Genomic DNA, 14,601 nt, shown 5'->3' with positions numbered 1-14,601 from the left:
TTCAATTGCAGCGAGAAAGATTTCGGTAATAAAATATTCTTGTTAAGTTTAAAGAAAAGCAATAGGAATGGCGAATGTAAGTGGCAGGTGACAATGAATGTATTTCGGGAAGTAATAGTTTTCTATGGTGTGTCTGAGATTACGCACGATTGCCGAATGTTTTCAGTTTCTTTAATACTGTGACAAACACATTTTTCCTAATACAGCATTACCCCTTAAATAAAGACATACTAACAAATTGAAAGAGGTGGCGCTCTGGTTAGCACACTGGACTCGCTTCCGGGAGGACGACGGTTCAATCCCGCGTACGGCCATCCGGATTTAGGTTTTCCGTGATTTCCCTAAATCGCTTCAGGCAAATGCCGGTATGATTCCTTTGAAGGTTCACGGCCGACGTCCTTCCCCGTCCTACTCTAATTCAATAAGACCGATGACCTCGCTGTTTGGTCTCTTCCACAAAATCAACCCAACCAACGTACAAACAAAAAGATATGGCAGTAGGACTGGAAACACTTCTTGAACAATAGCGTCTTTTACTCCACGAAAAACGAAGATAATAAAGAAAAGACTTAACGGATTAGTTTATCCAGAAAAAATCCTAGGACATGGAAGAGATGTGTTGTTGGATCGAGATAAAGTGAAAACATCTGGAAGAGTGTTGCCGATTGGATAAAGATGCTAGTTTCCTGCTGGAATGGAAGAAGAAGACAAATTAGTATACCAAGAGCATATGACATAAGGAAAGTTTGTCTGCCTCCCAATTTCGAGTCGTTTTATGCATTAAATTACCATAAAGAAAGAAGTTTTTGGAATTTTACGTTGGGAACAGGGCACCATATGTGAGTGAATGAGGATGGCATCGTATCAAGTAAAGGAAATAACAAACGGAACAACAACTCGGAAGGTGCGCTACCGATGGACACTAGATCATCATAGAAAACTTAAAGGAAAATTTATTGTCAGGAATAATTTAATGTAGAAGTAAACGATAATCCTAACTAACAGTAGGAATTTGTAGTTGCCACATTGCATAGGAAGTTCTCAGGTACCCAAGTGAACAACAGAAAGTGCAGCGGTAGCAAAAAATGAAAGTGAACAGCAATCAAGAATACTGGACTTGTTGAATGTATTTAACTCAAAACTCATTGGATATAGCTGATAGTTTGAAACTACTAAAGAAGTGTCTACCGATCTCTATTGTCCTTGAAATATATGTGCCGTGTTGCTCATTACTTTCACTGTCTGCCCTTTCCCCATTACAGTATTCATATATTTCTGTGTTGTATTGTCTCACACTAACGTTAACTCTATTTTCTCTTCCTCCATAGACAAGTCCTCCTCCAGTTAAATGGAAATCTTTGCAGAATTAATATATTTGTAACGATGGAAAATAACTCAGGTAGCCTCGAAGCATCGGAATAAGTCTCCTCTTTCTGTGGTGTTCTTATTGAGAGGATGTGACATTCTTAAAACTGAGTCACATGGATGGAAGATGACTTCAGTGAACGTTCCGAATGACAGTTTATAACTAAACGTTTTCTTCTTTTTCTTTCGTTTCTTCCGACTTTCGTGTACGTTAGAAGAATAACTTTTTAGAATTCTGTGCCTTACTACAGTCCAGTATCGTTTCATTCTTTGTGATCTTGCTTTGTTTTCTTCTTAAGAGATTTGGATCGTACATATAGTTTTGATATTGTCTTGGAACTTCTTTACTTTCTTACTTTTATCTGTGGGAAAGTTTTCAGTAATTTTCAGTTCTTTTAAATCCTTCTTAAACAGACTTGGCTTGGTTTTTTTTGTTGCTAGAGTAGTCAGTTTTTTTCGTTAATATATTTTGATTCATTGTGAAACTGTGAGTGTAAAAGTTAATTCTTTCCTTCATTTTGTCTGAGTGTCTTGCGGATGGTTGGTAAATGATTTCATTTCTGATGGGCATCAGGTACTTGTTACGGAAACTGGGGCCTCCTGTTTCTCTTAATACCTTCTTTACCTTGATATGCAGCATTTTACTTGGGCTGTGATTGTTGAGGGACAGTGTTTCGCGACGTGTAGAGCTTTTCGTTTGGTTACCTTTTGCGGTGTATTATTTTTTGCAACCAACGAGAGAGACGTACTGTTATACGTAATTTTGGTGAGTTGGGTGCCCATTTCAGTTCTATTTCTTCTAGATTTCGTGGCCTTCCTGTCGAGGGCGCTCCATCTGATCCACCTGACCCATCCACTGACGATTCATGATTTTTATTCTCCCACTCTAAAATGTTTATCATTGTTTTTGTCCTTTGAAAAGACGAAAAGAGATCTTTACTTTTCTCCTTGTTTTATAGGTTGAGCATTTGTTCTTTAGTTTCTTTCCGGTTCTCGACTAGTACGACCATATCACCTTCATATATTTTTGTTTTTTGTTACTAGTCGGGTTCCACTGTAGGTCATCATGTCCCACTGACTACGTTTCCATTCTAGGTCAAACATTTAAAATTTGTTTTCAGATTCGCTTGTTTTCTTCGTTATGCATAGTTTCTCTTTCAAAGTCAGTGAAACTATTAGTTTAATAAAATTTAGCCTTCCTCGTTTAGTAGTCTAACATCACAGTTTCATAATGAATCGAAAAATATTTAGTCATTGCTATTGTGTTGCTTAGAAATGAAGTTATCCATCGTACTCAGTTTGCGGAAGACACATGTTTTCGCCAGGTACTTCATATTCTGTTCGTTTAAAATCGTATGTTCAAGCGTATAAATTTTACATTCCGTTCTGAAACTGGTTTCTACAGCTGGAATGAGTTTCCTATTTCCTTCTAGACGTCATCCTCGTGCATTACCTTGGCGTTACTAATGTGTTACGTTCATTTTCATACCATGTACTATATTTCCGCTACCACTCGCTGACAGAGTGTAATTTATTATGCTAAGCGCAATACTTCTCGGGATTTTTTCGCATATTCAGTTGCCTAATGTTCACACACTTTTACCAGGTCTGCGACGTGGCAAGAGATACGAAATGATCGTATGCCATTATTAGCTGGGAGACCCCAGGCGCGGTTGTTCGCCCGCCCAGTCAGAACTTCTTTATTCGACGTCACTTCGGTGACTTGAGCGTCGATGATGATGAGATGATGAAAACACACTACCAGCTCCGGGCGGATAAAATCTCCGACCCGCCCCAGAATCTCACCCCCAGCCGCTGCCAATTGACATTCAATCTTGCTAGCTACTGAGAAATCTATGGTTACATGCATTAGAAGCTGTTTGCCCTTTGTTACTACTTCAATATTATTAAAATTTTCTGTATGGATTCTGAATGTTTTTATATTTCATATTTTATAAATGACTGGCCGTTACAGAATAAGAGATTGTGCTAACACAGTTTTACTCAGGTTTTGCTGTGAAGCTTTTAAATGATTAGCATTTGATATCTTTCGTTGTATATTATTTTCATTTGAGCCTACAGACACGAGGCTAAAAGTTCGTTTTATCTACGCGACCAAATTAAGAGCTATTGTTTATGACTTACTTATTCCTACAGTTCCGTTTTGATTTATTTTGCTCTTGTTAACTATTTGTTTGAAGGAGGTATGGAAAATTTTGGCTAGAAGTTTATTAATAAGTAGAAGTATATTTTCAAACGGCATAACGAAGTTATATGGCTGACAAGAATCACTTACATGCTCGGGGAACCGCGCCCGGTATCCGGGCGGTCTCAGGTGCCTTGCCACGCTTCGCACGGCTCACCCCGTCCGAGGTTCGAGTCCTCCCTCGGGCAAGGTTGTGTGTGTTGTCCTTAGCGTAAGTTAGTTTGCGTAGTGTGTAAGCTTAGGGATCCATGACTTCAGTAGAGTGGTTCCTTAGGAACTTATCACCACCATGCTAAGTGTGATGGAAATAGATACACAGCGTTCTAAAGGTAACTTCAGTGTTGTCTGTTACTACTTGCACGTTATGCACTATGTAATACATGCGATGAGATAGTTTGCATGAGATAGTTCACATGACATGGTTTGCTTCGGCAGGTACGACATACGTCGGTATGTTTGCATGCTTTACCTATACTTTATCTGAGATTATATATGCAGCTTAGGCTTCATTACAACAAATCATTAGCGTCAGGTAAAAAATAAAAGCAGTAGTTATTAGGGCCTAAAATAACCATTCAGTAAACGTGACTGTCATTAATTGTTGGCCGAAATTTTAGTATATTGTGGTTAATGTACTGATTATTTTATCACATTCGTCTTGAGAGCCAGGGAAATGCACCTCCTCTTTCTTTTCACTTTACTTACTTGAAAATTAGGCTTTTAATAAATGGTAGAATACAAACAAAAAGAAAAGAAAAACAAGTATACTCCAAGCAAGGAATTTCAATTCACGAGAATACTAGTGATTTAAAATGAGTATTTTATATGCTTGCCGAGGTTAGTACTGGCCGAAACTTAAATATCGCGTCTTAGAAACATGTGTCGGACAATAAAGACTTTTTGATACAATGACATTTGTCCCTTATTACAGCCTTCTACCTATTTGCCATGCACGCTTTCCTTAAGGTTACAACCATTTATGTCTGTTAAAGAATCACCACCAACAACAAACAGACTTGTCTGACCTCAGATTTGACCAAATTCCAGTAACCTCAATGTTGCGTTTAACTCTGCATTGAGTACAGTCAACGAAAACTGAGAAGACGATCACGGGAAACCACAGAGAAACCAAGAGAGTCTAGCAGCTTATGTCTATCTGCGAATGCAGCGATACCGTGTGAACTCGAAATCCACCGACAAAATTCCCAAGTTAGTTCGGCATATTATTTTGAGTGTTTTGATGGATGGTTCTTATAGTAACCGCAATCTGATACGACCCGGGGATGCTGGCGGTCCGGCCGGGGCATATGCCGAGTCGCCGAAAACCACTAACGGTGGATGAGCAATTCGGCAGCGCAACGGAACGGTAAGCCCGGTGTGTAAGACAGAATGAGAGCCGAGACGTAGCAGCGTGTGAAACATAGCAACGCTGTGTACAAGGAACGATACGTAAGTGCCGTCGCTGTTACTCACGTAAGGCAGGACGTGGGCTCATATTTGGATCCTTACAACTACTTTGTTGGAGGGTGTACTTCATTCCGTGTGGTTTGTAGCTGCATAGAGTGGTGGTGGCATGTGTGTTATCTTGAATGCCTTTGGACTGTTCCTACTATCCGCAACTGCCGAGTTGTGCCGCCAAGTTGTCTGTTGTGTCCAACATTTTCTGTGCTTTCTCTCTGACATTTGCTGCAGGGACTTTTCCTGTACTTCGTCGTGAACTTTCGATGTGGGTGGCCCACCAGCAGGCTTCCCGTGCCATACGTAGACAACGTTTTGTATTAACTAAGGTATCTGAAATTCGTTGTACATGTTGTTCCTCAAGATGTCGGACCACACAGGAACGTAGGTTCCACTATTGCTTTGTAAAGCTGTATCTTCTTGTTGGTGTTCAGGTGAATGCTCTTGAAAAATGGTACCGATGGTTGAAGCATGCGTAGTCACGCTTCTTTCGTATCTTCCAGGTAATGTGTGAAAAGACGCTTGTTATCCACATGGACCCCCAACTATTTCACTAATGTGGATCATGGGATAAGATGGCTTTTGATTGGGTCTGGGCCTGTAGGCTGTTTGCTTTAGATCGCGGCCGAAGGCGCTGATGGACTAGCGCTGGCGACTAGCGCTGAGGGGGCGACGGCTGCTCTAGCAATTATTTGGAGCGCTGCATAGCGGCTATCGTCTGGATTCGTGCGTTCTGGAAGGCTTTCGAACCATTCATGCTGGGATACCAGAGGTTTCGTGCTCTACAATGGCCCGTTACAGAGTTGTTGTGTTTTTATTTTTTTTTTTTTTTTTTGCCACCCAATTATCTTTGTATCTGTTAAAATACAGCTGCGCGGTTTGGCCACGCTGTTAGAGGCTCCATGTCACTAACTGCGCGGCCACTCGCGTCAGAGCTTCGAGTCCTCCCTCGGGCATAGGTGTGTGTGTTGTTCGTAGCATAAGTTACACTACTGGCCATTAAAATTGCTACACCAAGAAGAAATGCAGATGATAAATGGGTATTCATTGGACAAATTTATTCTACTAGAACTGACATGTGATTACATTTTCACGCAATTTGGGTGCATAGATCCTGAGAAATCAGTACCCAGAACAACCGCCTCTAGCCGCAGTAACGGCCTTGATACGCCTGGGCATTGTGTCAAACAGAGCTTGGATGGCGTGTACAGGTACAGCTGCCCATACAGCTTCGACACGATACCACAGTTCATCAGGAGTAGTGACTGGCGTATTGTGACGAGCCAGTTGCTCGGCCACCATTGACCAGACGTTTACAATTGGTGACGGATCTGGAGAATGTTCTGGCCAGGGCAACAGTCAAATATTTTCTGTAACCAGAAAGGCTCGTACACGACCTGCAACATGCGGACGTGCATGATCCTGCTGAAATGTAGGGTTTCACAGGGATCGAATGACGGGTAGAGCCACGGGTCGTAACACATCTAAAATGTAACGTCCATTGCTCAAAGTGCCGTCAATGCGAACAAGAAGTGACCGAGACGTGTAAGCAATGGCACCCCATACCATCACGCCCGGTGATACACCAGTATGGCGATAACGAATACACGCTTCCAATGTGCGTTCACCGCGATGTCGCCAAACACGGATGCGACCATCATGATGCGGTAAACAGAACCTGCATTCATCCTAAAAAATGACGTTTTGCCATTCGTGCACCCAGGTTCGTCGTTGAGTACACCATCGCAGACTCTCCTGTCTGTGATGCAGCGTCAAGGGTAACTGCAGCAATGGTCTCCGAACTGATAGTCCCTGCTGCTGCAAACGTCGTCGAACTGTTCGTGCAGATGTTTGTTGTCTTGCAAACGTCCTCATCTGCTGACTCAGGGATGGAGACGTGGCTGCACGATCCGTTACAGCCATGCAGATAAGATGCCTGTCATCTCGACTGCTAGTGATACGACACCGTTGGGATCCAGCACGGCGTTCCGTGTTACCCTCCTGAACCCACCGATCCCATATTCTGCTAACAGTCATTGGATCTTGACCAAAGCGAGCAGCAATGTCGCGATACGATATACCGCAATCGCGATAGCCTACAATCCGACCTTTATCAAAGTCGGAAACGCGATGGAACGCATTTCGGTTCCTTACACGAGGCATCACAACAACGTTTCACCAGGCTACGTCGGTCCACTGCTGTTTGTGTATGAGAAATCGGTTGGAAACTTTCCTCATGTCAGCACGTTGTAGCTGTCGGCACCAGCGCCAACCTTGTGTGAATGCTCTGAAAAGCTCATCACTTGCATATCACAGCATCTTTTTCCTGTCGGTTAAATTTCGCGTCTGTAGCACGTCATCTTCGTGGTGTAGCAATTTTAATGGCCAGTAATGCAGTTCAAGCAATGTTTAAGTCTAGGGACCGATGACCTCCGCAGTTTGGTCCCTTAGAAATTCACACAAATCAGAACATCTGTTAAAATACATTGAAGCGCCAAAGAAACTGGAACAGCTACGCGTATCAAATACAGAGATATGTAAACAGGCACGAAACGGCGCTGCAGTCGACAACGGCTATATAAGATAACAAGTGTCTGGCGTAGTTGTTAGATCGGTTACTGCTGCTGCAATGGAAGGTTATCAAAATTATGAGTTTGAACGTGGTGTTATAGTAGGGCACGAGCGATTGGACACAGCATCTCCGAGGCAGCGATGAAGTGGGGATTTTCCCATACGACCATTTCACGAGTGCACCGTGAATATCAGTAATCTGGTAAAATATCAAATCTCCGACATCGTTACGGCCGGGAAAAGATCCTGCAAGGACGGGACCAACGACGACTGAAGAGAATCGTTCAGCGTGACAGGAGTGCAACCCTTCCGCAAATTGCTGAAGATTTCAATGCTGGGCTATCAACAAGTGTCGATGTGCGAACCGTTCAACGAAACATCATCGATATGGGTTTCCGGAGCCAAAGGCGCACTCGTGTAGCCTTCATGAGTGCGCGACACAAAGCTTTACGCCTTGCCTGGGCCCGTCAACACCGACACTGAACTCTTGTGAGAAGTGAGAACAGTGGGTGAGTGAGTGAGTGAGTGGAACAGGGATGGTTCAGACAAGACACTCAGGGATTACCATCGGCATTCGCAATGTTGTGCAAATGTATTCATGGCCTTACAGATATGGAAGTTAAAAGTGGTAAGAAACAATGTAAAAATTACTCTGTACCAAGCCCCAGGTGACCGTGTGTCCCTTTCAACAAATTACTCTAAAAATATCTCTCAACAGCCTGTTAAATTTTGTCAGTGGACTTAGCAGTCACCTTGTGTAGCAGTGGAGCTAATTTAAAGTGTCTAATACGAAATACACGCATAGAATTTCAGTTTCTCCTGTGCCTTGTAAGGATTCTGTAATATCGCAGGTCGAGTTGTTTACTATCATTTCTAAGGTGAGAGTCAGTTTATCGAATTGCTTAGTCGCAATGGCTTTGTTGCAGGTACCTCCGTTTTCGCCGAGGCAGAATATTAAAGTAATTAATTCCCACTGACAGTGTTCGGAATAAAGTCCAGTTTCTAATGCTGAGCGCCACTGGTCAGCGCGGAGATAATCTCCGACCCGGCCAGGAATCGAACTCGAGCCTCTTCGCTTGGCAGTCGCAGCGCCAACCGCGCAGCTACTGAAGCGGAGCAGTTCTATTTCAATTATTTATTTATATATTTCAGAATACCTACGTGCCCGTAATGTTCTGTTAAAGTTGTTCATCTGTTTGGTAAACGAATATTCGCGCAGCGTTATTTCAGTTGAGAGTTTCACAATATAGAAATCGTTTAGTGGCACGAAGAATATTAATTATCTGTGACCGAGCGGGATGGCACAATGGTTAGTGCATTGGAGTCCCATTCGGGAGGACGACTTTTCAAACCCAGACATCCCTGATTTGGGCTTTCCGTGATTTCACTAAATCACTTCAGGCAAATTTAGAGGTGGCCCTTTGAAATGGCACGGCCAATATCCTTCTCCATCCCTCCCTAATCCAAGGTTGTGCTGCATCCCTTAAATGACTTCGTTGTCGACGGGACGTACAACACTAATCTTTTCTTCCTCCTCCTCATTTACTGTGAATGCGTAAAAGTTTTTGCCGTGTCGTCTTTTCAGTATGGACAACCGTCAGCTGAATAATGGAATAACAACAGTGAAAATTGGTACCCGACCGGAACAAAAACCCGGATTTCCCACTTATCGCCTTGCCGTCCTATCGGAGTTCGGTTCACGGCCAGACCCAAACTTCCATATGTCATCAGCCCTGTGTCTACAACCTGTACTCGTACACCCATTATGAATATTACCATACAGCGGAGACGTTTTGATTGAAAGACGCATGCCCGGTGTTAGCGGATGAAAATGATATTTAAGTGCGAGTGTTGTTCATAAATACTATGAAATTTCTTCAGACATGCATGTATGACGGAAGGACCGTTTAATCGTATTTCTGAACAACTCTGGCACTGCATTAGTGGATAAAAAACTACCGTTCGTGACTTAATAATAGTAATTGTTCTTTACAGTACCCGTCATTATCTGCTCCCCCAAAGCATCAATCATTGGGTGATATCAGTCTATTTATGAACACAGTTGGCAGAGGCAGCAGAATAGACATAACTGCTGCATCACCAACGCCACCCCGTTATAACCTCTTTAATCCTGATATTGCTGTGTGGCTGAGTAATCAGGCTGGCAGTCTACATAGAAGTGACAAAGGGTATGAAATAACGATATGCACATACGCAGGTGGCGGCTGTATCGCGTACACGAGGTATAAAAGATCAGTACATTGGCAGAGCAGTCATTTGTACTCAGGTGATTCGTGTGAAAGGATTCCGACGTACTACGGAAATTAACAGACTTCGGACGCAGAATGGTGGTTAGAGCTAGACCCATGCGACATTCCATTTAGGAAATCGTTATGGAATTCAGTATTCCCAGATCCACAGTCTCAAGAGTTTTCCTAGAATACAAAATTTCAGGCATTACGTCTCACCATGGACAACGCTCTGGCCGACGGCCTTCATGTAACGACCGAGAGCAGCGGCGTTTGCGTAGAGATGTCAGTGCTAACAGACAAGAAATACTTCGTGAAATAACCGCAGAAATGACTGTGGGACGTACGACGGAAATGTATTCGTTAGGCCGGCCGAAGTGGCCGTGCGGTTAAAGGCGCTGCAGTCTGGAACCGCAAGACCGCAACGGCCGCAGGTTCGAATCCTGCCTCGGGCATGGATGTTTGTGATGTCCTTAGGTTAGTTAGGTTTAACTAGTTCTAAGTTCTAGGGGACTAATGACCTCAGAAGTTGAGTCCCATAGTGCTCAGAGCCGTTTTGTATTCGTTAGGACGGTGCGGCGACATTTTACGTTAATGGGCTACGGCAGCAGAAGACCGAAGCGAGTGTCGCTAACAACGCTACACCACCCACAGCGTCTCTCTTGGGCTCGTGGCCACATCGGTTGGACTCGGCACGACTGGAAAACCGTAGCCACGTCAGATGAGTCCATATTTCCGTGGATAATAGCTAATGGTAGGGTTGGAGTGTGGCACAGACCCCACGAAGCCATGGACCCAAGTTGTCAACAGGGCACTGTGCAAGATGATGGTGGCTCCATAATGGGGTGGTCCACGTTTACGTGGAATGGACTGGGTCCTCTGGTCCAAATGAACCTACTATTGACTAGATGTGGTTAAGTTCGGCTACTTGGAGATCATTTCCAGCCATTCATGAATGGAGCGTTTGTAGATGATAATGCGCCAGGTCACTGCGCCACAGTTGTTCACGATTGGTTTGAAGAACATTCTGGACAATTCGAACGAATGATCTGGCCATCCAGATCGCCCGACATGAATCCCGGCGAACATTTGTGGGTTATAATCAAGATGTCAGGTCGTGCACAAAATCAAGCACTGGCATCATTTCGCAATTATTGACGGCTTTAGAGACAGGAGACTCCCAACGACTCGCTGAGTCTATTCCACGTCGAGTTGCTGCGCTACACCGAACAAAAGGACGTCCCACACGGAACTGGGAGATATCCCACGATTTTTTGCACCTCAGTATATTTCAGCCTTGGTTTAGGACTGTATTTTCCACACATCAAGTGGATTTAACTAACGCTTCACACTTGTTCGAAATTGCCCCGTTGTTCACGAACGTTTATAGAAAATTTGTCCTATAATCGAGCGAGCAACAGCTTGGAATGCCGATGTGATTGAAATTTCCGCCGGATGGTAGGTGGCAGCTCTGCAGCCTCTGCACAGAAACTGGGTATGTATCCACACACTGCGACGGGGCTTGTAGAGCACAAAGGTAGATGTATGTGCCTCAAGAGACTCACCACAGTTGTGACGATGTCCACCAGCTGATTGTCGCAATCGGTGATGGTGTCCTCCGTGGTGCGGTGTATATCCAGGTTGGGATACGGCTTCTGCTTTGGATCCTCCTCGCCGTCGAAGGGGATCGTACTCAGCGTTACCGGAATGCCTCGCCGCACGAGAGGCGTCGTCAGGAATATGCGGTTCCGCAGGTAACTATCCACTGAAATCCAGTGAACGTAGGCAGTTAATTTTAGGTTTATTGTCTGGTATCTAACAACACAATTCACTGCGACAGCAACATGATTACATCGCACCAAACGATATTGAGTTCGCCCATAGCAGCGTATTCAACCTATCCTAATGCTAAGTTCCCCCTCCGCTTCGTGTTCAGTTCTCCATTACGTCATGAACTTATATTACAGATTGCTATATTTTGAAAACCACGTTTTGGTAGTAGTGTGCTTGTTTGCTGCTATTTGTACACAGATCTTCACAAACTAAATTGGAAATCCTTTGTTGCGAAACCATAGTGGCGTGTATCAGCAACATACAAGAATACGAAGATTTAATGTACGGACACTGTTATTAAACCATCGTCTCCATACCATCGTGGTTTTTAAGCAGTAACATATTTCACCATGATACTGTGGTGCATCTCTTATTGTGTTACAAACAACTTTCTCGGTATGGCAACCACAGTTCAGAGACATTGTTAGTAACAATGAAAAGAAAACACTCAGCATTCAATCACCAGCAAAATATCATAAAAATTATAAAAATTAAAAGTCAAGAATGATGAGGTGTTTCCAAAAGCCACGTTGCTGTATGAAGGTACTTTATTTGCAATGACCGGTTTCACGTCACTGAGGACAATCTTCAGCTTTATCTGCGAAATCACTTTGTCACACTATTTTGAAATGGTATAAATTCAAAATCATACGTACTGTAACTATTCAACAAAAGGCAATGACAAGTACTCACAATGCCTATACTTTCCTAATAGGTGGATGGTTACAGAGTCTCAGCATTCGGGAAGTTATCCACGTTAAGAGTCAAACCACACTGGAGGCTTGTCATAATAAAATTTAGTACATGCAACAGACGCTTATAAAAAGGTACAGAGCATAACTGATCAATGAATCAGGCCTAGAGAAAAGTGGGAAAAACCAAATAATGAATGGAACGCTACTGTAACCGTCAATAAATCTCTAAAATTTAACCAACATCTACTGAAAGTACTATACGTATACATGAAATATCATCCAAAAATAATACTGTAGTATGGAACCGAAACGTTGAGAATGGAAGAAACCGAGAAAATAGCTTACCTGATGACACCATGCAGGATATAAGATATGGTAGACACCATCTGTATGAAATCAATGTAAGTTCGTACTTCCGCCGTATTGCTAAAAGTCCGTTGTGGTGTGGGCAACACCTGTACGCTAGCAATACACTGGAAGGTGGAAGGCCATGGTGTCATGGAGGAATAGAAAGTAAACACATGAACAGCTGCAAGGCGTTCCTAGTTATGATTTCAACCTCTTAATTTGTAACATCTCTCCACGTCAGATCATTCCATATGCTATCGGTTTGGGTTTCTAAAATTATCACAAGAAGAAGCTTTGAATTTACGTTTTTCCAATTTTGACATCTACGGAAAAGAAGTCTCTTTGTATTGCTTTGCATTAATTTCTTCTTTTTCTTATATACTAACAAAATATAGGGAAAGAACATACGTAACTCTGTTGTATTCCCTTATTTACACTCTCTTTATCATTTTGCACCTTTATTATTTTTATAGATGTTGGTGTTTGTTCTTCTGTCTCTATGGTTCTTCTACTTCAGGTATGGGCAACCTTTAGTGACCAGTGCCTCTGATTTACATATTTACTTAAGCGGCCCGGCACGTCGCGTGATGGGAGAGGGGCACCCCTAGGGATTACGATACAACCATAGTCTTCGTGAAGTTAATGTTTGTGAGGTAAATAATCAATAGGAATGGCATCGCTTTCCCGACACGCTACCCAAAGAAAATACGCACAAAAAATCATTTTTGAAAGTACATCCATTTTGTGTTCACCCGATCCTCAGAGGTTAGCATTCGTTTCCGTGTCGTGAATAGCGTTTGTTTATTTAAGACTATTTTACGGTAGCTGTATTAAAAAGTTCCATAGTAAAATAATGCAATGGTGGTAGTAAAGAAACAAAGGTCACGATACGTAAATAAGTGTAACCCTCGTAAGATGGGCTGCCAATTACCTTGAAACGTCACCATGGAAAAATAAACACCTTTAACAGCAGCTGGTTGCCGCTAAACGATAATAAATTACCTTGAGTTTCAGCTGTTACAGTGATCTAACACTACAGTGGACAAGAACTATTTACTAATTTTAATACGAGGAAGAACAGAAAAACAAAATACGGCAATCAGTATGGCAACCCCAGTCGACAAGCAATATTTTCGATTTTTGGCCACAGGCAGGTCACAGGAATTTGAGAAATTTAGGGTGTCAGTCACCACAAACACTGTTAGCAAATATTTTTAAGTATTTGTCCAACAGTACTTTTGATGACAGATCGGATAGGTGTGGGTAATTTTTGTAACACTAAATAAATTAAGCCGTCACTTCAATGTTCATTCTAAAACGTCTAAAAGTCTTAATCGGATCCATTATACATAAACCAAAATACGAACAACAAAATGGGGAACATCCGAAACTATGTAACGTGTGAAGTACAATGTCAGCGCCTCGCTCCCCCACGAAGATGTTGCGCAGGCCGATTTGAAAACAATTGCTGGGTCCATCCCTTGCGCGCCGTGTTGCCCACCCTGTTCTACGCTTTCAATCGACGGAGACTTCTTTGATATCAACAAATCCAATGAAGTTGTCTTTCGTTTTCCTCATTCTTTCATTCATTTGTATCCATATTCCCTGATTTGTCGTGAAATGAAAGTGATTTGTGTCCAGTAAAGTTTTTTGGTTAGCAACGTACAGTCTTGATACTGATTTACTCACACTTCGCCAGCAATGAATTATGTATCTCTGCACATCTTGCGATAAGTTTAATGCACTGTAGTTTTGGATGCCCCTTCAAAATACTGTTTAGTTACTGTACCTTTTAGACATATTACAGTTTTGAATGGAACTCATGACCGTTGTTGATTTCCTTGAACTCAATTTATTCCGGTGAATTAAATATGTA

At 42.6% G+C, this 14,601-nt stretch overlaps 1 protein-coding gene across 1 annotated transcript in view; it reads right to left on the bottom strand.

Annotated features, from left to right (window-relative positions):
* The window catches only part of LOC124788222 (protein yellow-like), a 48,202-nt gene that overhangs the window by 7,288 nt on the left and 26,313 nt on the right, over positions 1-14,601 (bottom strand). Inside the window, exon 3 of the mRNA XM_047255403.1 lies at positions 11,415-11,614. Within this exon, the coding sequence (XP_047111359.1) occupies positions 11,415-11,614 (200 nt within the window). The remainder of the gene's footprint in view (positions 1-11,414; positions 11,615-14,601) is intronic.

Source organism: Schistocerca piceifrons, chromosome 3 (assembly GCF_021461385.2).
Source record: "Schistocerca piceifrons isolate TAMUIC-IGC-003096 chromosome 3, iqSchPice1.1, whole genome shotgun sequence".
NCBI classification, from domain to species: Eukaryota; Metazoa; Arthropoda; class Insecta; order Orthoptera; family Acrididae; genus Schistocerca; species Schistocerca piceifrons.
The sequence above is the reverse complement of the archived record's forward strand: the minus strand, read 5'-3'. Positions and strand labels throughout refer to the sequence as shown.